The 21,708-nt window shown below is 47.4% G+C and overlaps 1 protein-coding gene across 4 annotated transcripts; it reads left to right on the forward strand.

The window, feature by feature from the left end:
* Positions 1–15,043: 15,043 nt before the first annotated feature.
* Positions 15,044–18,103, forward strand: RHEBL1 (RHEB like 1). 4 transcript variants are annotated; one of them, XM_060164979.1, is made up of 8 exons: positions 15,044–15,267; positions 15,883–15,954; positions 16,286–16,353; positions 16,629–16,711; positions 16,801–16,857; positions 17,057–17,229; positions 17,367–17,448; positions 17,608–18,103. In XM_060164979.1, the coding sequence occupies exons 1-8, from the start codon at positions 15,216–15,218 to the stop codon at positions 17,609–17,611; spliced, it is 591 nt and encodes a 196-aa protein (XP_060020962.1). In that variant the 5' UTR covers positions 15,044–15,215; the 3' UTR covers positions 17,612–18,103. The 4 variants fall into 4 exon arrangements, with proteins under 4 accessions (XP_060020962.1, XP_060020963.1, XP_060020964.1 ...); XM_060164980.1 differs by having other exon boundaries at positions 17,057–17,104; XM_060164981.1 differs by lacking the exon at positions 16,801–16,857 and having other exon boundaries at positions 17,057–17,104.
* The last annotated feature ends 3,605 nt before the right edge of the window (positions 18,104–21,708 follow it).

A 21,708-nucleotide genomic window follows, 5' to 3' on the forward strand; every position in this document is an offset into this window, starting at 1 on the left:
AAGAGATGGTGGATGGTACTTGTTAAGCTGCCAGGGCTTAGCCACAGGTATCAGGGGCTGGCGAGGAACCCACCTGCCTCTCATTTGGAAAGTGGCACTTTTGTATCCCTTGCACCTGGTTTAGCTCTGTGGCTCCTGGAAGCTGGAGGTATGGTTGTAGCCTGTAGTATTCCAGATTTCCATGTGCGTCCAAGTTGCCCACTCACCTCCCTCACCCTGTGACACTTTGAGTTCAGTGTCTGGAGGTGAAAGCATACTTAGGGTTCCAGGTAGTGCTTGATAAAGCCGACATTTGGAAGCAGGCCAAGTTTACCTTTAGTATCTTTCCACCTCCCATTTCCCTCAGTCCACACCAGGTACCCATTACCACCACCCTCCCCCTTTCAGAGGGATTTCAGAAACACAGTCCAAGCTGTGGACCTTTCCTTCCTACTTTCTAAACCTGCTCTTGTCTCATTCTATCAGATCCTGATGCCCTACTGTCATGTCACTCCAGGTGATGACTAATCTGATAAACTAATTAGTATTTCTACGTTGGTAGGGCTGTTTTCACAGGCCTATTACATGATCAAAAGATCATGTAATGCATATATCTTAAAGGCCTGCTGAAAATAAGGCCTTAAACCATGAGACCATAATGGTGCTGATTCCTAGCACCTTAATATGTTGGGCAGGAGATATCTGGGGACAAGGAGAACTAATTGGTTTCCCTTAAACTACATCCTGTAGATTACTCCCCAGGCCTGAGGCTCACCTCTCACCCTCAACTTCCATCCCTCCTTATTCTTGTCCCCTTGACGCCCTCCCAGCTTCCTAAAATAAAGTCCATTCCCTTCCCTCAAGCAGCAAAGAGTACCGTCTCTATGAAGATGGCCAGGAAGGCATATTTACTTGGCCACACAACATCTCCAAATGCAGCACCCCTTCTCATTAACAGAATTGGCAAGGAGGATTAGGGAAAGAAAGGGCATGGCTAGGAAGTCAGGCAGATCTGGAGATAATGATCCCTCCCTGACAGGATTGTTGACAATATCAGTGTATGTGCCCAATGTGGAATAGATACCGTTGAGTTTTATATGCTCTGCACCCGTTTTTCACTCCCTTTGCTGCTGTCTGCTGTCTGTCTGCTTCTGTCCTCACCACTCTATACCAGAGGCAGCATTATTAATGGTTCCCAGACCTTTGGGGATTGTGTTGTCCCTATAATTGTTTGATTTCATAACACTCCATTCTTCAGAAGGTGCTGTGTGACAGATTTAGGTTTGCTTTAGAACTAAAGTATGATTAAAAGTAATCTTGTTTTGAGAATTGCAGAGAATTTTGTGATCATCCTGGCAAGACCTCTCCACATACTGGGAAACCGGAGTTGAGAAGCCCTGCTTTAAGGTTCAGGTGACCTTTTTATTGCCCAGAATCCAGATTTTTCTTCTCTTCCTTTCTTCAAGCAGGAGTTACTGAACATCTACAGTGTAGCACCGTATTAGGCACTGAAAAACACACCAAAATTAAGAAATAGCTTCTTAAAGGTATAAGATTGTTAGCTGCCAAAGCAACATTGTTACTTAATCAAGATGAGTTGAACGGGTGCTAAATGTCATATTTGTACATAGGAGGCCTTGTGGAGAAAGTAGGGCCTGAATAGGATGTTGTAGCCTGTGTAAGTGGAGGAGACTAGAAAGGCCATTCCAGACAGAAGTACCAACATGAGCGAGGACTTGGAATCTGGGATGAAGATGTGCAGGCTGGTTAGAGTAGCAAATTGGGAAATGTAACTATATGTAGCTAAAATTTCCTGAGAACTTACTGCAGGCCAGGCCCTGTTTTAGCACTTTACATACTTTCTCATTTGGCCCTCACAACAACCCTATGAGATTGTATTACAGATAAGGAAAATTGGGGCAGGCATAACGAAATAAGAATGCCTTGATGGGGGCTTCCCTGGTGGCACAGTGGTTGAGAGTCCGCCTGCCGATGCAGGGGACACGGGTTCGTGCCCCGGTCCGGGAAGATCCCACATGCCGCAGAGCAGCTGGGCCCGTGAGCCATGGCTGCTGAGCCTGCGCGTCCGGAGCCTGTGCTCCGCAACGGGAGAGGCCACAACAGTGAGAGGCCTGCGTACCGCAAAAAAAAAAAAAAAGAATGCCTTGATGGGTGGGGCTACATCCTATGGGACCTTAAGCTGGTTTTGACTCTTCCTCATTCCCTCCATTGGGTCACTAATAAGTCTAGCTTTCTGACAGTTATTTCTCTCTCGTTTTCATTGGCTCTTCTTCCTCCTGCCTGGATGACTGGCTTCCTTAACTAAAGCAACCTAGCTACCAGTTAAGGAAATACAGATGTGGCTGCAACTCTCTGGCAGTCATCCATGGCAGGTTGGTACACCAAGCCAGAAAGCATGAGAAGACTCTCAGCTCTTTTTGAATTAGAGGAGGGGAATGTTGCACTTTGTTATGGACTGAATGCATGTGTCTCCCCCCAGATTCATATGTTGAAGCCCTCATGCCCATGTGGCTGTATCTGGAGATGGGGTCTCTAAAGAAGTAATTAAGGTTAAATGAGGTCATAGGAGTGGGCCTTGATCTGACAGAATTAGTGTCCTTACAAGAAGACATAGGAGAGAGCTTGCTTTCTTTCTCTTCACATGTGCAACGAAAGGCCATGTGAGGCCATAGTGAGAAGGCAGCCGTCTGCAGGCCAGGAAGAGAGCTCTCACCAGAAACCAAATTGGCTGGAACCTTGATCTTGGATTTTTCTAGCTTCTAAAACTATGAGCAAATAAATGTTTGATGTCTAAGCCGCCCAGTCTGTGATATTTTGTTATGACAGCTCTAGCAGAATAATATAAGCTTCCAGAAATGTTTGAAATAAGAAGAGGCCAGTGCTAAGATGGGGTCCTTAGTGAAGAGAAACAACTCTGCTTGAAAAATTAGCATTTCTGACCTAGAGCCTTGAGATGTGTATCCCTGACTGTGCTTTTGTGGTCCCTGCTATATTGGAGGAAGCATTCTTCCCTGTCTGGGTAACTGAGGCAGCTGTCTATGGGAAGCAGCTTATGGCTGGTTAGGGTAGTTTCCTGTGGGGGATTTTGTGGCCAATTATCATATTCAAACCTTCCTCTCCCTGTTATTGTCTCTGTATGTGACTTGGTTAATGATGAACATCTCCCATGAGAAAGCGGTATCTTTAATAAGGGTTTACTGAGTGCCTACTCTGTGTCAGATATTGTGTTGTGCCTTGGGCATAGGACAATAAAGTCAGGCATCGCTCCTACGGGTCATCTGGTGAGACAGGCATAAGTGGTTAGAAGGTTGTTGAGTGTGGTAAAGAGATGAGAAGTGGCATTTAAGCTGAGACCTGTACGGTAGGTAAGAGTTGTTCAAGCCAAGGGAACAGCATGTGCAAAGGCCTGGAGTTGGGGAGCAACAGTAAGATGAATCTGAGGAGCATCGACAAGTTCAGTATAGTGAGCGGGAGATGGGGTCGACTTTAAGGATTTTCAATCCTGTCTGGAAGTTGAAAGCAATTGCAGGAGTTGAAGCAGGTGAGGGGAAAAGTCAAACTTGCATTTTAAAATAAGGAAATTGGGGCTTCCCTGGTGGCACAGTGGTTGAGAGTCCACCTGCCGATGCAGGGGACACGGGTTCGTGCCCCGGTCCGGGAAGATCCCACATGCCGCGGAGCGGCTGGGCCCGTGAGCCATGGCTGCTGAGCCTGCGCGTCCGGAGCCTGTGCTCCGCAACGGGAGAGGCCGTGGCAGTGAGAGGCCCACGTACCGCAAAAAAAAAAAAAAAAAAAAAGGAAATTGCCGGGATTTCCCTGGTGGCCCAGCGGTTAGGACTCCGCACTTCCACGGCAGAGGGCAAGGGTTCCATCCATGGTCGGGGAACTAAGATCCCACATGCCATAAATAAATAAAAAAGGAAATTGCCAATTGGATGGGCTTTTTGGGTCATCTTTATCCCTAAGTAGGTTGGTTCTCATCTGAGCATATGAGTATCACTAATTCTGACCACAAGTAGGAAATGCCCCCGTCCCTACAGAGAGCGTGTTATGGGAACAGATGGAGGTGGGGGCAGCATAGGGAAACTGGAGCAGGACAGGATAAGATAGAAACAGAACTGAAGGTGGTACCTCAAGCCCTGGCTTTGCTTCTCTCTGAAACCTGAACCCCAACTGTCTCTCAACTTCCCTCCTTGAGACCACATAACCTAAGAACACAGTGGTCTGCTTTCAAACCACATGGTGTCAAAAAAGGATTTATTGGAACTAGGGACTCTTTTTCTGCTATTCTCTTTTGCTTTCCAGCGATTCTTTCCACGGAGCCTTGACTTTGCTTGGAGCTGATGGCCCTAAGCTGAGACAGAGCTGCCACCCTGAGAGCCAGGTCTGGGCTGAACATTGCAGCTGCCCAGGGAACAGCTGGTTAAGCCCTCAGCAGCTGCAGCAGCTGGGATTCCACCCAACATGTGAGCTGGGATTAATCCCATTTCCTCCACACACATCCTTTCCTTGTTCTAGTCCCTGGCTAGTCTATAGTAGCTCGTAGAATCTTTGAGGCTAGATATCATGAATCTCTCCCTGAACCAAGCTGGAGTCAAAGTCACCCACCTTCCTCTTCTCTTGGAGGCAGCTGGCCCAAAGCACCTTAGCACCACCACATGAGGGAGGATGTGGGTCTCTCTCTCACACACAACCTCCTTTCCCTCCTTATCTCTATCCTTTGATAAACTGGCTAGGTTGGAGTCTTCTCTGAAAAGTCTCATTTTCAATAACTTGTAGAATTGTCTAAAGATGAAGGGGCTTCTTTGGTGGGGTAAGAAGGTGGATTTCCTTTATCTTCGAAAGACTCTGTACAGAGGCCTGGAAACTTGGTGGGAGTGTTGCAGGAGGATCAAGCATCCTACTGGTGGTTGTCACTTTTCAACTGTGATTGCTTCTCACATAACGGTGGCTCCACAGTGAAGAATAATAGGGCTGTATATTCTATTTGGTGCCTATGCACCAGCTGTGTGACCTTGAGGAAAATCACTTTGTAAGAGATGCCAGAGGCTACTACAATGAGGTGTTTCCAAGAGGCTGGAAACAAGGAGGTACTCTGAGATTTAAACAAGTCAAATTAACACACAAAGGGACAAGGCAGTTCCTCTCAGGTCCAGAGACTTGACTCCCTCCCTTCAACAAATATTTATTAAATCCCCTGCAAATACTATTAGGCATTGTACTCTGCTGGGGATTTTTGACAGTTTTCTAGAGAAACAGGCAGTCATTTTAATGGATTAAATTAATTAGGTTTTAGCTTAGAGGAGTGGCCTGATCAAATCTGGGTTTTAAAAAGATCACTCTAGCTCCTAAGTGGAGAATGGAGTTAGAAGGGAGTGGGCCCAGGGAGGAGAGCAAGCAAAATGATAATGAGATAATGAGAGATGATGTTGGTTGAGATAAAGAGGTGGCAATGGAGATGGAAAGGACAGTTTCAGGACATATTTGTAGTTGCGGGATTGATAGGACTTGGTGGTTGATTGGACAAAGAGGAAGTGAAGAGTAAGGTAGAAGAAGAAAAAGATTTCTTTCAACTTTATCGGCTTGATATTAATGTATCTAAAATGAAAGAAAAAGTCATTGATCAACCAATATCAATCTATTGATCCAAAATGGAATGTGGCAAATGGGCAACTCAGTCAATCAGAATTGTTACCACGTGCCCAGAATTATCTTGGGGAGAGAAGTGCCGAAATGTGGTCACTGGTGGGGCAGGGATGGTTCTTTGGGCCTCCACGTGTCCTGGCCAAAATACCTTCACAGAGTTAGTCCTCTTCTTTTATCCTAATGTTCTGCTCATCAGGCACCACATTGGTACCTCGCTGAAAAGGGGGTGCCCTAGATAGAGGATGTGCAGACTTCCTCGGTAGTGGAAAGGGAAAGCAACAGATACATACATTGGCAAATTGGTTCCCTGATTTGGGAACCCAAATCATGCGTTCATGAATTATTGTGAGGCTTCCCTAGCACATGAGCATTTGGAGGTCCTGAGCAAGTCCAGTTCCCAAGTTGGCTAGACTGAGTGCTCTTCCCAGCAGCATCTTTCCCAGTGATGTCCAGGGAGGGATCCAGACCATCTGCCTCGGGGCATACCTCTCTGGCCAAACTGCGAATTCATTTTCAAACTAATAACGATAATTACTATGATGGCTTCAATGTAATGAGTACCAAGTATTTTTTAACAGAGTGATAGGAATATCGCATACATTATCTCATTTACCTCTCACAACAGTTGTGCAAAATAAGTATTTGATTCCAGAAAGATTTAAGCAGGTCACAGGAGGGCTGGGGGTCTGGGTTCCAAGGTTGTACAGCCAGAAACAATGCCTCAAATCATAGAACCAAGCCAACAGGGGCACTGTGGCAACTGCCACTAAACACTAGACAGTGCAATTTGCAGACCAATGCCCTGACTGGGTGCTGGAAGGCACTGCTGACACCACGGCCACTATCCACCCGGGAACTCGATCTTTCTGTGGCAGCCAGAAAGAATGACAAACATCTACTATCTTGTTGTTCTAACCATTTCATAGAAGAGAAACTGAGGCTCAGAGCAGTTAAGTACCTGCCTGAGATCACATAGTGAGTCAGCCAGGATTTGAAACCAGGTCTGATTGACTGCAAAGTCCATGTTCTTTCCAAAATGTTTTGCTGCTATGATGCACTTTACCTCTCCAGGTTGCAGTTTCTCAGCCTGTAGTCTGGAGAAGTTGTGTTACATCAGTGGTTCTCAAAGTGTAGTCCCCAGACCAGCAACCTCAGTATCACCTGGAAACTTGCTCAAAATGCAAATTCTTGGGCCCTACCCAGAACTACTGAATCAAAAACTCTGGTGTAGGTCCCAGCAATCTGTGCATTAACAAACCCTCCAGGTGACTCTTATGTGTCCTCAGAATAACTGTACCAGATGATCACTAAGGTCCTCCAGCTCTAATATGTTCTAATTCACTTATTTTGGAAGTTGCTGGTTGTGATCCGTGGATCGAGCAAGGTCCCCTGAGAGGACCTAAGTACTTCTCATTTTCCTGAAATGGGTTGGTGTTTATCAAACTCCATGATAACAGAATTCAAGAATAGGTGTAAGAGTGAGGAAAGAACCAGACATATGGAACATGTAGGGAACATGCCTGCACATGTATCCTGGCTATTTTTCTGGGCAGTGCCTAGAGACACATATCCTTAAGTGGCCCATGGACATGTGAACATCTGGGAGGTGCCCCAAAATCCACATGTCAAAAATAAGTGCATTGGGCTTCCCTGGTGGTGCAGTGGTTGGGAGTCAGCCTGCCGATGCAGGGGACGCGGGTTCGTGCCCCGGTCTGGGAAGATCCCACATGCCGCGGAGCGGCTGGGCCCGTGAGCCATGGCCGCTGAGCCTGTGCGTCTGGAGCCTGTGCTCCGCGGTAGGAGAGGCCACAACAGTGAGAGGCCCGCGTACCGCAAAAAAAAAAAAAAAAAAAAAAGTGCATTAATTCAATACTCTCCCCATGCCCCCACTAAGCAATTCCCGTTCTTCCCCTGTCCTCTAAATCTATAAATGGAATTTTGTCTCTATTAATCAGGTCATAAACTTTTTAACTTGAATCTGGAGTGCACTTTGTGTGAGTCCTCACCATCCTCTCTGTTGCTACTGTGGTCCAGGCCCTCATCTTTCTCCTCCTGAGTATCAGCTTCCTAACAGTGCTCCTGCCTCCAGCACCAGTCTCTCTCGGTACATCCTCCTCCACAGGGTCGCCAGCATGATCCTTACAAAGCACAGCTGTCTTCACGGTACTGCCCTCCCCATAACACTCCCACCAAGGCAACATCAAAGGTCCCTTTGCTCATTGCAGTGCTTCCCAAACCTTGTACTATTTTCATGACTATGTCCATAGACCCATTCCACCCATATAATTGTTTAATATTTTTCTCTAATTTCACGGGCTTCTCTTTCTACCAATTTCAACCTCTTCTAAGCAACAATATTTGTGAAGTCAGAGTTTTGGCATTATAGCTCTTGTTTTTCCTACCACACATTAAAAATTACATAGCAAAAAAAATTTCTTTTGTGTATTACCTAAGTCATCTTACATGGCACTAGTTGTATATTTTGAAAACCCTGGGGTACAGAATAAAAACCAAATTCTTTTTTCTTAATTTTAAATTATTTATTTATTTATTTTTGGCTTTGTCGGGTCTTCATTGCTGCGCGCAGGCTTTCTCTAGTCGCGGTGAGTGCGGGCTACTCTTCGTTGCAGTGCGCGGGCTTCTCATTGTGGTGGCTTCTCTTGTTGTGGAGCACGGGCTCTAGGCACGCGGGCTTCAGTAGTTGTGGCACGTGGGCTCAGTAGTTGTGGTTCGTGGGCTCCAGAGCACACAGGCTCAGTAGTTGCGGCACACGGGCTTAGCCGCTCCTCGGCATGTGGGATCTTCCTGGACCAGGGCTCGAACCTGTGTTCCCTGCACTGGCAGGCAGATTCTTAACCACTTCGCCACCAGGGAAGTCCCAAGACCAAATTCTTAAAGCTGGCATTCATAGCCCTCCCTGATCTGATCCCAGTCAAATTTCCAGCCTGAATTTCCACACGTAGCTCCCCCTCACAGAATGCTCCAGGTACAGGGTTCACTCTGTATTTCCAGACACACTGTGCTTTCACTCTTCTCTGAGCATTTTGCCTTAAAAAATTTTTTTTTATTGAAGTATAGTTGATTTACAATGTTGTGTTAGTTTCAGGAAATCACAGCAAAGTGATTCAGTTGTGTGTGTATATACATACATATATATACACATACATATATATATATATATATATATATATATATATATATATATACTGATTCACTTTTTCAGATTCTTTTCCATTATAGGTTACTACAAGATATTGAGTATCGGGACTTCCCTGGTGGCACAGTGGTTAAGAATCTCCCTGCCAATGCAGGGGACACGGGCTCGAGCCCTGGTCCGGGAAGATCCCACATGCTGCAGAGCAACTAAGCCAGACTACTGAGCACCACAACTACTGAGCCTGCGCTCTAGAGCCCATGAGCGAAAACTACTGAGCCCATGCACCACAACTACTGAAACCCACGCGCCTAGAGCCCATGCTCCACCACAAGAGAAGCCACTGCAATGAGAAGCCCGCGCACCACAAGGAAGAGTAGCCCCCGCTCGCCACAAATAGAGAAAGCCCGCAGGCAGCAGTGAAGACCCAACACAGCCAAAAAATAAATACATAAATTTATAAAAAGAAATACACAAGTCATTGAGTATAGTTCCCTGTGCTATACTGTAGGTCCTTGTTGGTTATCTATTTTATATATAGTAGTGTGTATATTTTAATCCCAAACTCCTAATTTATTCCTCACTATCCCAGCATTTTGCCTTTTTGCTTAGAGTCTTCTTGAGCTTTAAGGCTCAGCTCAGTTATCATGTGGAATCTCTGATCCTTCCAGACAGAATCAATCAACTTTTCTTTTCTTTCTTCCTTCCTTCCTTTCTTCCTTCCTCCCTCTCTCTTCTTTTTTGAAGAAAAATTTCTTCCATGCTTCTAGCTACTTATACTGTAATGTGAGGTGATATAATTTTGCCTTCTAATCTTTTTTTTTTTTGCGCGTTACGCGAGCCTCTCACTGCCGTGGCCTCTCCCCTTGCGGAGCACAGGCTCCGGACGCGCAGGCTCAGCGGCCATGGCTCACGGGCCCAGCCGCTCCGCGGCATGTGGGATCTTCCCGGACCGGGACCCGCGTGCCCGGCATCGGCAGGCGGACTCCCAACCACCGCGCCACCAGGAAGCCCTGCCTTCTAATCTTTTGCCTGATAATTTTCCCTACTATAACATTCAGAGGTGTATCATTCAGAATCCTTGGAGGAAACAGATTGCATACTCAAATGGGAAACTGAAGATAATATAATGAAAGGGATATTCATAAAGGTGTGGACAGAGTAATGAAGTATCTACAAGTGTGGTGAAGCATTCAGTCTGGCATCAGTGGGGAGTCATCAGAGGTGCTAACTCCTAGGCCTGAAGGGGCAAGGGAAGGAAGGATTACAAGAATTCAAGGGAGCTGCAACTGTGTCTAGTTGAAAGAGAGGGCTACCCAACAGGGTCTGTGGCCTCTGGTAGCCCCATGAGTGAGTCCAAGAGAGACGACAGAAGAACTGCCAATTTAATCCACAAAATCATGAGAAATAATACATTGTTATTGTTTTAAACCACCAAGTTTTGATATAGTTTGTTATGCAACAGTCGATAACATACATCAGCAGGGAGGTGAAGCCTTTCTCTACCAAAACTGTGGAAAACCAAGAATCTCTGAAGACCTGTAAAATGGAACCCATCATTTCAATGGAAAATGTTTTCACTTTTCATAGAGATAATTAAAACAGTTTTCTGGGAGCATTTCATCTTTATTTTATCTCAGTTGTTTGAGACAGAGCAATGTATGATGCTGTCATTAGAAATTTTATTGTAAGCTTATTTACCTAACATTAGGATAGTTTGCTTCCTTTATTTTATCCTATATTGGTGATCTTTGCATATCTGTGATTTTTAAAAATTAATTTATTATTTATTTATTTATTTTTGGCTGCGTTGGTTCTTCGTTGCTGCATGCAGGCTTTCTCTAGTTGTGGCTAACGGGGGCTACTCTTCGTTGCGGTGCGCGGGCTTCTCATTGCGGTGGCTTCTCTTGCTGTGGAGCACGGCCTCTAGGCTCACAGGCTTCATTAGTTGTGGCACACGGGCTCAGTAGTTGTGGCTCACGGGCTTAGTTGCTCTGTGGCATGTGGGATCTTCCCAGACCAGGGCTCCAACCCGTGTCCCTTGCATTGACAGGGGGATTCTTAACCACTGCACCATCAGGGAAGTCCCTACCTCTGATCTTTACAAAGTAACCATTTATGCCCTACCTTTTACGGTGACATATTTAACAAACAAATATCTTGGTCCCAAGATATGCAGGTCTTGTAGAATGGCTCTGTAAAAATTTGTTCCTATTCTCTTTTACCTTTCTATACTATAGAGGGTGGAAAAGAAAATGCTAAAATTTCCAGGCTCTTTTGCAGGTAGAGATGGCCACATGATACAGTTCTGTTCAAGAAGACATAGGTGAAAATCTTCTGTGAGATCTTCTCATCCAGAAAAAACTACAAGAGAAAGCCCTTTGCCTTAGTCCTTTTGCCTTCTTCTTGATTGCAAACAAGAGAGTTTGAGGATGATTTAATAAAGAGATTATTTACAAAGGTGTGGGCAAGGTGTAGGGAAGCAAAAGGGATAGAACAACACCTCCGGGTTAGTATCAGAGAGGCTGTTATTACTGTAGGCCTGAAGGGTAAGGGAAGGGAATTACTGGAAACAGAACACTGAGAGCTGTCTGTGTTAGGGTTGGGGGAGTGCTTGGAGAGGTGCTGTGACCTTCAGTGTGGGAACAGACCTTCTCTTCCTTCCATTTGATCTTCTGTGAGTACTCCTCTTTGGCTGAACCCCCCTGGAATCCAAGGAGCAAAGTCTACCTCCTGGACACAGATCTGGGTGGAAAAGAGTAGAGAGTTAATGTGGAAAGACAAACAGCATAAAAGGCATCTATCAATATTATTTATCTTTATATCCTTAGTGTGCAAAACATGGTAAGACTGCCTGGTACAAAGTAGGAGATGAATAAACTTTTATTGAATTGAATCCAGTTCTTTGTTTTATCCTACAGTGCTTACAACCTAACCTGGAACTACCGCCAACCTCATTCAAGCCCAATAATCCAGCATAAAATTGCTGGTCTGCAAGGAACTTCCTTTACCCAGTAGAAAAGGTATTTGGGTTCCTTTCTGAGGCCAGATTAAGAAGTGGCTCTTTGGGGCTTCCCTGGTGGCGCAGTGGTTGAGAATCTGCCTGCTAATGCAAGGGACATGGGTTCGAGCCCTGGTCTGGGAGGATCCCACATGCCGTGGAGCAACTAGGCCTGTGAGCCACAACTACTGAGCCTGCGCGTCTGGAGCCTGTGCTCCGCAACGAGAGGCCGCGATGGTGAGAGGCCCGCGCACCACGAAGAGTGGCCCCCACTTGCCACAACTAGAGAAAGCCCTCGCACAGAAACAAAGACCCAACACAGCAAAAATAAATAAACAAATTAATAAACTCCTACCCCCAACATCTAAAAAAAAAAAAAAAAAAAGAAGAAGTGGCTCTTTGGGGACTTCACTGGTGGCACAGTGATTAAGAATCTACCTGCCAATGCAGGGGACATGGGTTCGAGCCCTGGTCTGGGAAGATCCCCCGTGCTGTGGAGCAAATAAGTGTGTGAGCCACAACTACTGAGCCTGCGCTCTAGAGCCCGCGTTCCACAACTACTGAGCCTGTGAGCCACAACTACTGAAGCCCGTGTACCTAGAGCCTGGCTCCGCAGCAAGAGAAGCCTCCGCAATTAGAAGCCCACGCACCAAGGAAGAGTAGCCCCAGCTTGCCACAACTAGAGAAAGCCTGCGCGCAGCAAGGAAGACCCAATGCAGCCAAAAATAAATAAATAAATAAAAATTTTTTAAAAAGGTGGCTCTTTGAAACAACTTTTGTAGATCTGGACATTTTTAAATAATTTTATTTTGGCTGTGTTGGGTCTTCGTTGCTGTGCGTGGGCTTTCTCTAGCTGCGACGAGCAGGGGCTACTCTTTGTTGTCGTGCGCAGGCTTCTCACTATGGTGGCTTCTCTTGTTGTGGAGCATGGGCTCTAAGCGCGCGGGCTTCAGTAGTTGTGGCACGTGGGCTCAGTAGTTGTGGCTCATGGGCTCTAGAGCGCAGGCTCAGTAGTTGGGGCGCCTGGGCTTAGTTGCTCTACAGCATGTGGGATCTTCCCGGACCAGGGCTCCAACCTGTGTCGCCTGCAATGGCAGGCAGGTTCTCAACCACTGCACCACCAGGGAAGCCCCAATCTGGACATTTTAAAGCATGAGATGGTTCTATAGTTTTATAAAGCCTGTCCTCTAATCCAGTCTAACTCCTACACACCCACCTCATCAGGGCCTTGCAAAAGAAACAACTTCTGTGTGCTACCTGTATGACTCTCAGTTTCTACAACTGAGAGAACAGTGATAATAGCTACCCATTACTCAAGTCTCAGGCACAAATGTTACCTCCTCAGCTTCCTAGGATATCATATAAAAAAAGAGGAGTAACACCCCAGGTTACTCTCAGTGGGTTAGCCCACTCATGTCTTGTTTATTTTTTCTCATTGCAGTAATTACTTTTTTCTTTCTTTCTCTCTCTCTTTCGCTACTTTGGGTCTTAGTTGCAGCATGCAGGATCTTCATTGCGGCATATGGGGTCTTTTTTAGTTGCGGCATGAGGGATCTAGTTCCCTGACCAGGGATCAAACTGGGGCCCCCTGCATTGGGAGCATGGAGTCTTAACCACTGGACCACCACGGAGGTCCCTGCAGTTATTACTTTTTAACTGTAACTCATTTATTGTTTGCTTGTAGATTGTTGGTCTTCTCCCCCAAAATACTTGCTCCTTGTAAGCAAAGACCTTGTCCCTGTTGTTCATGGCTCTATTTTAAGCACCTGGAAGGGTGCCTGGGACATGGTGGTTGTGCGATAAATATTTGTTCATGAATGAATGAATAATGCAAATTAACAACCTCAGGCTGTGGAGAATATTAAATGAGATGACAATGAAATACACCTGGCACAAAGTAGCACTCTAAATCTAGGTTTCTTTCCTCTTTATCCTCCCTCACCTCCTGTATCCAATCCTTCAGCAAGCAAGCCAGCTTAACCTCAGCCTCAAAACATACACTGAATTCTCAGCTTCATTCATCTCTACTACTCTAGTCAAGCCACCCTCACCTCTCACCTGGACTACAAGTAACAGTCTCCTAGCTGATCTTCCTGCTTGCTCCACTTGCTCCTGTTTCTCTCAAACCCCAATCCATTCTCTACAGCCAGGGAGATCTTTTAGAAACACAATTCAGATCATGTCATGACCCAACTTACTTAGTAACATAATCAATAGCTTTCTAGGTACTTAGAATTAGTCCAAACTACTCTACATAGCCTGGCCCCTGCCATCCTCTTAGATTTCATCTGCTTTAGGCTAACTGGCTTTCTCTCTCTCTCTTTTCTGGATTTTAACAAATTTATTTCCACCCTAGCGCCATAGCACTGATGGATTCTTCTGTCTGAATCTTTTGCTAGCTGGCTCCTTACTGTCATTCAGATTTCAGCTTAAATGGGGCTTCTTTTGAAAGGAAGTGTCACTGATCTAAACTGGTTATTTCTTCTCACACTGCTCTATATAGCACTTAATACTATCTAATGCTTACTTGTTTAAGTTTGTTTCTTCCCAACTAGGTTTTAAGCTTTGTGAGTTCCAAGACCTCACCTGTCATGTTCTTCGCTCTATCTTCAAAGCTAGAGAAATGCCTAAAACATATAGTATACGCTTAATAAATATTTGTTGAATAAATAAAACACTGTGATAATGGTGACAGCTAAACCTCAGAGGACTTGGCCACAAATTCTAACAATTTTCCCAGGAATAAGATTTGCAGTTCCGAAGTTAAATCCTGGAAGACTGTGGAAACCCGACAATAAAATATCTGGGGCTGAAGTCTGGGGGAATCGGAGGGAATATATTGCAACTTTGGCCTTTTTTAACCTATCCAAGGACGCCGGAGACCTTGCAAAAGGGAGGCCTAGAATCTTTTGACCAGAAAATCCAGCCCAGCCACAACGGATATTATCCATCCATGATTCTTTGCAGCCGCTTTTACTAGGTTGCAAAGGCGCAAACACCTCTAGGACCCCGGGTTCCTTTCTGTTTCTTTATGAATGAACCGGTTCTAGTCTGCGCACGCGCAGCTCCTGGTTCTCCCGCTCCACGTGAGGCCCGCCCTTTGCTTCTGCCAACGGCTCCGCCCCTATCCTTTCTAGTGGACCAATGGCGAGCGGCCTGGGGGGCGGAGCCCTGAGCGGCGCGGCAGTGTAGTTCCCCGGTCGCCCGGCTCCCTCGCCTTAGTCTTGCTGTGTTGTGATCACGTGGCCAGCTCCGGGCGCGGCGCTTGTTTTGGTTTCCCTCTATCTTGCCCCTGGCAGCTTCAGGGTGAGCGGCTTTCCTGTGCCGGTTGCTACACCTGCCTGCACTCGACTTTCTCTTCTTGGGGCTCTCTCAGCCCCAAGTTCTGCAAGCCCCTCGGGGCCGGTTCCTGCCATGCCGTTAGTTCGCTACAGGAAGGTGGTCATCCTCGGATACCGCTCCGTAGGTGAGTCTCGGTCTTGGGCAGAGCACGGATGCACCGCGGCTTTTTGGCCAGAGGAGGCGCACTGCCGCGGGTACGCGACCCAGGGAGAAATGGTGGCATCCTTAGAACCAGCTTGTAGAGCGAGGATTGAAAGGCTGGAGTTGAAAAGGCTGGGGTGGTGGTAGTGTAGAAGGCTGCAGGAAGCTGGAGCATGTAAGAGTTAACGTGGGCTTTACTGCTGGATCACCGCGGTGGTCCTCAGCGTTACTCTGGGGGGTGGAGGTGGGGTTAGGATTTGATGGCGGGGGCGCGGTCTGGGTGGGGCAAGTCTCAGGTGCCCGGTGCAGGACTGACTGGGTCCTAAGGAATCCCGGATCTTCCCAGGGGTGGGGTGGGGTGGGGAAAGGCGGCGGGAAAGGCTTCCTGCGGCGCTACTGTATGCATCCGGTGGCCAAGGTGCAGCGACCCAGGGCGAAAAGAGGGTGAAGGTAGCCTAAGGGGAAGCATTGCATGGGGCATTCCCAGGCTAGGATGCTAATTTGGGGTCCCCTTTAGTCCAGGGCCACACAGCCCGAAAGGACAGAGGATGTGAATATGGAAGGGTGATTTGGATAAAATTACCTCTGCTTCCCACAGGGAAGACATCTTTAGCACATCAATTTGTGGAGGGCGAGTTCCTGGAAGGCTATGATCCTACTGTGGAGAATAGTGAGTAGACTTCTCCCCTAGGGATTGGGTAGGGAAGGCTTGGGTGCCCCATCCAAGTCCACAGTTTGGGATTTTCCTGGTGCCAGAGGGATGATTTAATTAGACATTAAATCTAATCTCCTCTAGCAATCCTGTTCTGAGTGGAGCTAGAGTGTGGATTTTCCAAGATACTGAGTCCAGGATGGTGTATATGTAGACAATAAGAAGCCTAACATTGTCTCTCCAGGTTCCTGGAGAGCTCTCTAGACCTGGCCCATCTATGTCAATATATAGGGGCACAGATTGCTAGTCCTACAAGGCACCTCACAGTCAAGTTTTCTTTTCTTTTCAGCTTACAGCAAGATAGTGACTCTTGGCAAAGATGAGTTTCACCTACACCTGGTGGACACAGCAGGGCAGGTACCAGTTTGGGGTAGGGTATCTAAATGTGCAGTTCAGTCCTGGGAGATGAAGTCTGGTAGCCTCTGAGGCTCATCTGTAAAGTAGGATTAAAAGAAAAGCATTTTAGCAGCATTTCAGTGTGCAGCGCTGATTGGAGCTACTCTGTTAATACTTGTTGAACAGAAGTGACTGGAGTAGGGAGTGCCACAGGGAGGGTCCCCAGGATACAGCCCACCAACCTTGGCTATCTGAGTGCTGTGGATCTAGGTATTGATGTTTCTATTTCTTGTCAGGATGAGTACAGCATTCTGCCCTATTCATTCATCATTGGGGTCCATGGTTATGTGCTTGTGTATTCTGTCACCTCTCTGCATAGGTAAGTGACCAAGGTTGTGAGTGGGAGACTTGGGAGGATCTGAGGGCTGTCCCAGAATAAAGTTACAGATTCATTTCTTGTGTTTAAAGTTTCCAAGTCATTGAGAGTCTGTACCAAAAGCTACATGAAGGCCACGGGAAAACCCGGTATGTGGCTCTGGGGGATAAAGACATAGTGTGGACCCGAGGGGAGAGGGAGGACAGGGGCGTATTGATCCAAATTAAGGAGAAAGTCAGGACATAGATCCTGTCTGGTTTGATGGGGAGTTGTCCAGCTCTGATTTGAAGGAGGTTGGGGTCCATGGGGAACAGAGGGGCTCCTGTAGTAACTGCTGTTTCCTCCCAGGCTGCCAGTGGTGCTGGTGGGGAACAAGGCAGATCTCTCTCCAGACAGGTATGGAAATCTCTGTAGCTTAAGGCGAAGGAAAGTGAGCTGGACTAGGAATGCGCCAGGGTCTTGTCGTGGCTCTGCCACTGATTCGAACCAGTCATTTTACCTCTTCATTTCTAACTTGAAGGGTAAGACAAAACAACCCTTCTATTTCAAAAACTATCATTTCATATTTCAAGTCTCAGTCCTAGGCTCCTGTAAAGATTTTGCAGAGAACATGGGGCCATTGCTGTCCTTCATTTTCATGTCCCAAATTTGCTTCTAGGGAGGTCCAGGCTGTTGAGGGGAAGAAGCTGGCAGAGTCCTGGGGTGCGACATTTATGGAGTCATCTGCTCGAGATAAGCAGGTGCTGGGCCTGAAGATTAGGAAAGTGGTGGCGGTAGCAGTGTTATGGCACTGCTTGGTGGTGGGGATGGTGGGGGAATGGGGTGTTCACCTCAGAGTTGGGTGGTATTGGCAGTGAACTAAACGATTTTTTTTTGCCCTGAATCCTTATCCCTTGCAGCTGACTCAAGGCATCTTCACCAAAGTCATCCAGGAGATTGCTCGGGTAGAGAATTCATATGGGCAAGAGCGCCGCTGCCATCTCATGTGAGCCCTTGAGCATGGGGTAGCTGCCTTGATTCTGCCCCTGGCACTTGCCAGGCTCCAGTGGGGGCTTGGGGGGGGCAGGCCCTCAGGACTTCACGGGTTTGTTCGGTTGCCAGCTGTGTCCCTTGCCCTCTGGGCACACAGTGTGGTACCCTCATGTTTGCACACTTACCTGGGCTCCAGTGGCCTGGTTGTCGATGTTTACAAAGAGGCAAGGATGTCTCATGGGCACTGTCCTCTAGCTCTGTTTTTGCTAAATAAATGAATTGTTATAACCTATGGAGTTGGGATATGAGTCCTGGGCATTGTTTATTCAGGACCCAGTCTCCTATGTAGGTTTTGGGTGTCGGCTGGGTGAGGGGAGCTGGGGACTCCTGAAGTGGAGCCGGCTTCCTGGAGTGACAATGTATATATGCAAATAAACTGATTAATCTTTTTGTAGTTGGCTTCTCTGTATCTGGGGAGAGCTCAGGGCCAATGTCTCCTTTTCTAAGGAGTGATGACTATGGCCTTTGGTAGAGAATCTTTCCTCCTACCTTGTTCCTATTCCTTACCCCTCACTCATTCAGGACCATTACCCTAAGACTTACTACTTATCTTTCCCACCTTTATTTTCGACTCCTCTCCTATACAGGTAACCTATTGACTGCCACTCCCATCCAAATTTGTAGGCTCTCACAATCCCCTTAACTACAGAAACACCACCCTCTAGTGGCCGGCTGCCACATGCTGACATAGCTTCCCTTGCGGGGCCTTGGCATTTGCTGGAACTCAGAGAGGATAGGGTTTGGGTGGAGGAAGAAAGACCCTTGTTCCTAATGATGTAAGAATTGTGAAGTAGTGTGAAGGCAGGGACTAAAGTGTTATGATGATTTCAGCTTTTTAAGAGTTGAATAAAGTAAGAAATAATGCCCCTGCTCAATCCCCACTCCCCGCTCTCCATCTCCTCAAGTGCCTTTCATTAAAATGGATGTTCTTTGCTCCTTTCATACCTTTCACACCTTTGGAGTTGTGCTGCCTTTTTTGGTTTCAAAGGCTATTGCTTCTGCTCTTTCTTATTGACCGGCCAGCTCGGTAGGAGGATGGGTTTGGCTAGGAAAATTTGGTCCTACCTGCCTCTACCCGCGACCCCTCCCCAGTGGCCCTAGGGCCTAACTGGCCTAATACCTCCTCCAAGGACTTATAAGGGTTACCTGAATGGTATCCTTCACAGGAAGGGCGTAGAGTTCTCCTGCCAGCTGGGGATGCACTCCTGCCAACTCTGTCAATGCACTTAGTTGGGGAAAATGGACAAAATTTAGGTGTGATTTTTAGCTGTGACCTTGTTATTGCCTGGCTCCAGGCTAGTTGGGCTTACAGTTGGGGATGATGGTTTGTCATGCTGGTTTTCAAAAGTCCTGCCAGCTGCTTTTGCATCTCTGATCTAGAATCTAAAAAGAATTAAGGGCTGCAGGAAGGAGCATATTCCAAAGAGCAATCTCTCTGGGGGCTTAGGAGTCTCTTTAGGGTTGTAAACACCCTCTCTCCCTACACTAAAATTAGGTCCTTTTATGCATCTGACTTGGAATTCTCAATAAGGGTACCTACACTCCTGCTGTTATTTCCATGAGGTCTGAGATAGAATAACAAATGTCTGAGGTTTTCTAGAAGTGTATCAAACAATCTCAAGGCCTGATAGTAGTAAAGAATAGTGGTTAATGGCTGGGTTAAAAGAGTAAAAGAGTTACTCTTCCACTTAGCTGTGTGACCTTGGGCAGACACTTAACCTCTCTGAACCTCTCTCAGTTTCTCATTTATGAAGTGTAGTTAAACCTTCTTCATAGGACTGATGTGAGAATTAAACTGAAGTGATTTATGAAATACTTAGCATAGGTCCTCATACATAATAAACCCTTAAGAAATAGTGGCTATTGTGTTATTTGAGGTCTTTCTGGTGAGGGTCTGCCTCTGGGTGCAGAGTAGGGAGAGGCCTTCTATTTTCCAACTTCTGACTCTTGGTGAACTTATTCCACTATAGCTGGGACAGGTGTGGGGTCAGTGCTGGACTTTTTTGCTGAAATAGACCTGAATGGTCAGTGAAGAGCATATGTCAGTGTGTGGCTAGCACAGGACATATCTGATCCCTCCTATGACTCTGGCCAGTAGGGATTTAGGTCTCCTGCACTGTCCAATATGAAAGCCGCAAGTCACATATTACTATTTAATTTAGTTTTAAAATCAACTAAAATTAAAAGTTCCTCAGTTGCACCACCTACATTTCAAAGTGCTCAATAGCTACATGTGGCTAAACCATATTAGATAGTGTGTAGTGCATTTCCATCATTGCAGAAAGTTCTATTGGGCAGCACTGTAAAAACCCTTTCCCACAAAACCAGCCCTGCACCTGATTTGCCTGCCTCTTTCTCCAAATCTTAAAAAAAATAATAATAAAATAAATATATATGAATACACACACATGTCCCAGGAAAAACATGGCCATTGTTTTGCATCATGCATGGCTCAACTTCTCACTTCATGTGGTTTGTTGAGCAATTTTACCTATTTCAGTCTCAATCTCTTCATCTGTAACATGGACATAATTACATGTAATTCATAACGAGGGTGAGTAATAACTAAGAATATATAAAGTATCTAGCACATTTGTTAATTTGTCTCCTCCTGTCCATCCCGTGGATAGAGTTAATGCAGAGAAGTCATTTCCAATCCCTTCTCATCCAGACTAATGGGGGGGGGTGTCTGTATACTGGGATCTTGTCCAGAATAACAGTACTCCGGCCAGGTAGCAGCAAGGCTACAAGTTACATGCTCTCTAAAAAGGGGTTACATGTTTACTAAGAAGGGGGACACAGGCCCTGAAGATTAGGAAAGAAGGACTGGGTCTGGGGGTGGGAGCACCCGGCAAAGGAGGGGAAACTCTACATTTATGTTTTGATGGGGGAGGTGATTGTGGGGGCACTAACAGTCCTCTTTCCTCTCGAGGGGATTTGAGAGTCAGAAGGAACGACTAGGGACTCGTTCCGTTTTTCTTCAGGCCCCCGAACGTGGCAGGAACCCACCCTTTGCAGCGCCAGGCGCCGTGCCTCACTTTCTCCATTTGCGGACTCCAGTTCCCAGGATGCAGAGCAGCGGCCAACCTCCTGGCTCTTCTTCCATCCCCCTCCCGGGAAAGATTGCTCCTGGTCAAGGCAAGCGGCAGCTGGAGTTTCAGGGGCCGATAACTCCAGGGAAACGGAATTAGAAAGTGCACGGAGTCCTAGTTCTACTAGCCGGGCGGTAAAGGAGGCAGTTCTAGGGCCGGGGCGAAGAGGAAGGGGGCTTCTTTCCCACGTGTCTGCACAGCGGCTGGCCCGGCGCAGTCGGGGTTAACCCGTGGCGGAGGGATCCCTTAGCGTGTGCGTAGAACTGCAGAGTCACAGCTTTTCCTCCGAGAGGGCCGGATCCCTCCGCCGCTCCGCTCCAACACAAAATAGGGCCGCGTCTTCTCCTTTCTCCCCCTTCTGGAGTGGGGTTCACCAGGCAAAAGGGCCACCCGGATCTCGCGCCGGAGGCTTCCTGAATCTCCACGACCATTGCCGAGATCTCGGGCCAGGAAATAGCCCCTTCGCAGGAACCACCCTACCGGCCGAACAGGAGGCGGAGGGGGGGGGAGGCGGAGCGGCGCCGCGCTGCACTACTTTCCTCTCCGGTTGCAAATGGCTGCCTCGTTCCCCACTTTCCGCTCAGTTTCCTGACCCCCCGGCGCCGGGAGCCGGGGTTGGGCCATGCAGCTCTAGGCCCCCCGCGATCGCAGCCAGCCGGGGGTCGAGGGGGTGCCGCCGATCAGAGCCGGCCAGGCCGGGGGCGGGGCAGCTCCCGAGGCCAGAGGGGAAGGGAGGCGAGCGCAGGGCCCGGAGCGGCCGGAGGGGAGCGGGCAGAGGGCTCGCACCGCCCGCCCCTTCCTCTTCCTCGCCCACCTACCCTCCTCCCTTCCCCGGGGGGAGCAGAAGGTGGGGGGCTCGAAGCCGCCGAGGGCGAG

Source organism: Lagenorhynchus albirostris, chromosome 11, assembly GCF_949774975.1.
Source record: "Lagenorhynchus albirostris chromosome 11, mLagAlb1.1, whole genome shotgun sequence".
Taxonomy (NCBI): domain Eukaryota; kingdom Metazoa; phylum Chordata; class Mammalia; order Artiodactyla; family Delphinidae; genus Lagenorhynchus; species Lagenorhynchus albirostris.

Excerpts from the sequence above, each read along its gene's own strand:
- RHEBL1 (XM_060164979.1), top strand. The coding sequence starts at position 15,216 with ATGCCGTTAGTTCGCTACAGGAAGGTGGTCATCCTCGGATACCGCTCC. Across the intron at positions 15,268-15,882 it reads CCTCGGATACCGCTCCGTAG|GGAAGACATCTTTAGCACAT; the intron begins GTGAGTCTCGGT and ends TGCTTCCCACAG. Across the intron at positions 16,712-16,800 it reads TCTGTCACCTCTCTGCATAG|TTTCCAAGTCATTGAGAGTC; the intron begins GTAAGTGACCAA and ends TTGTGTTTAAAG.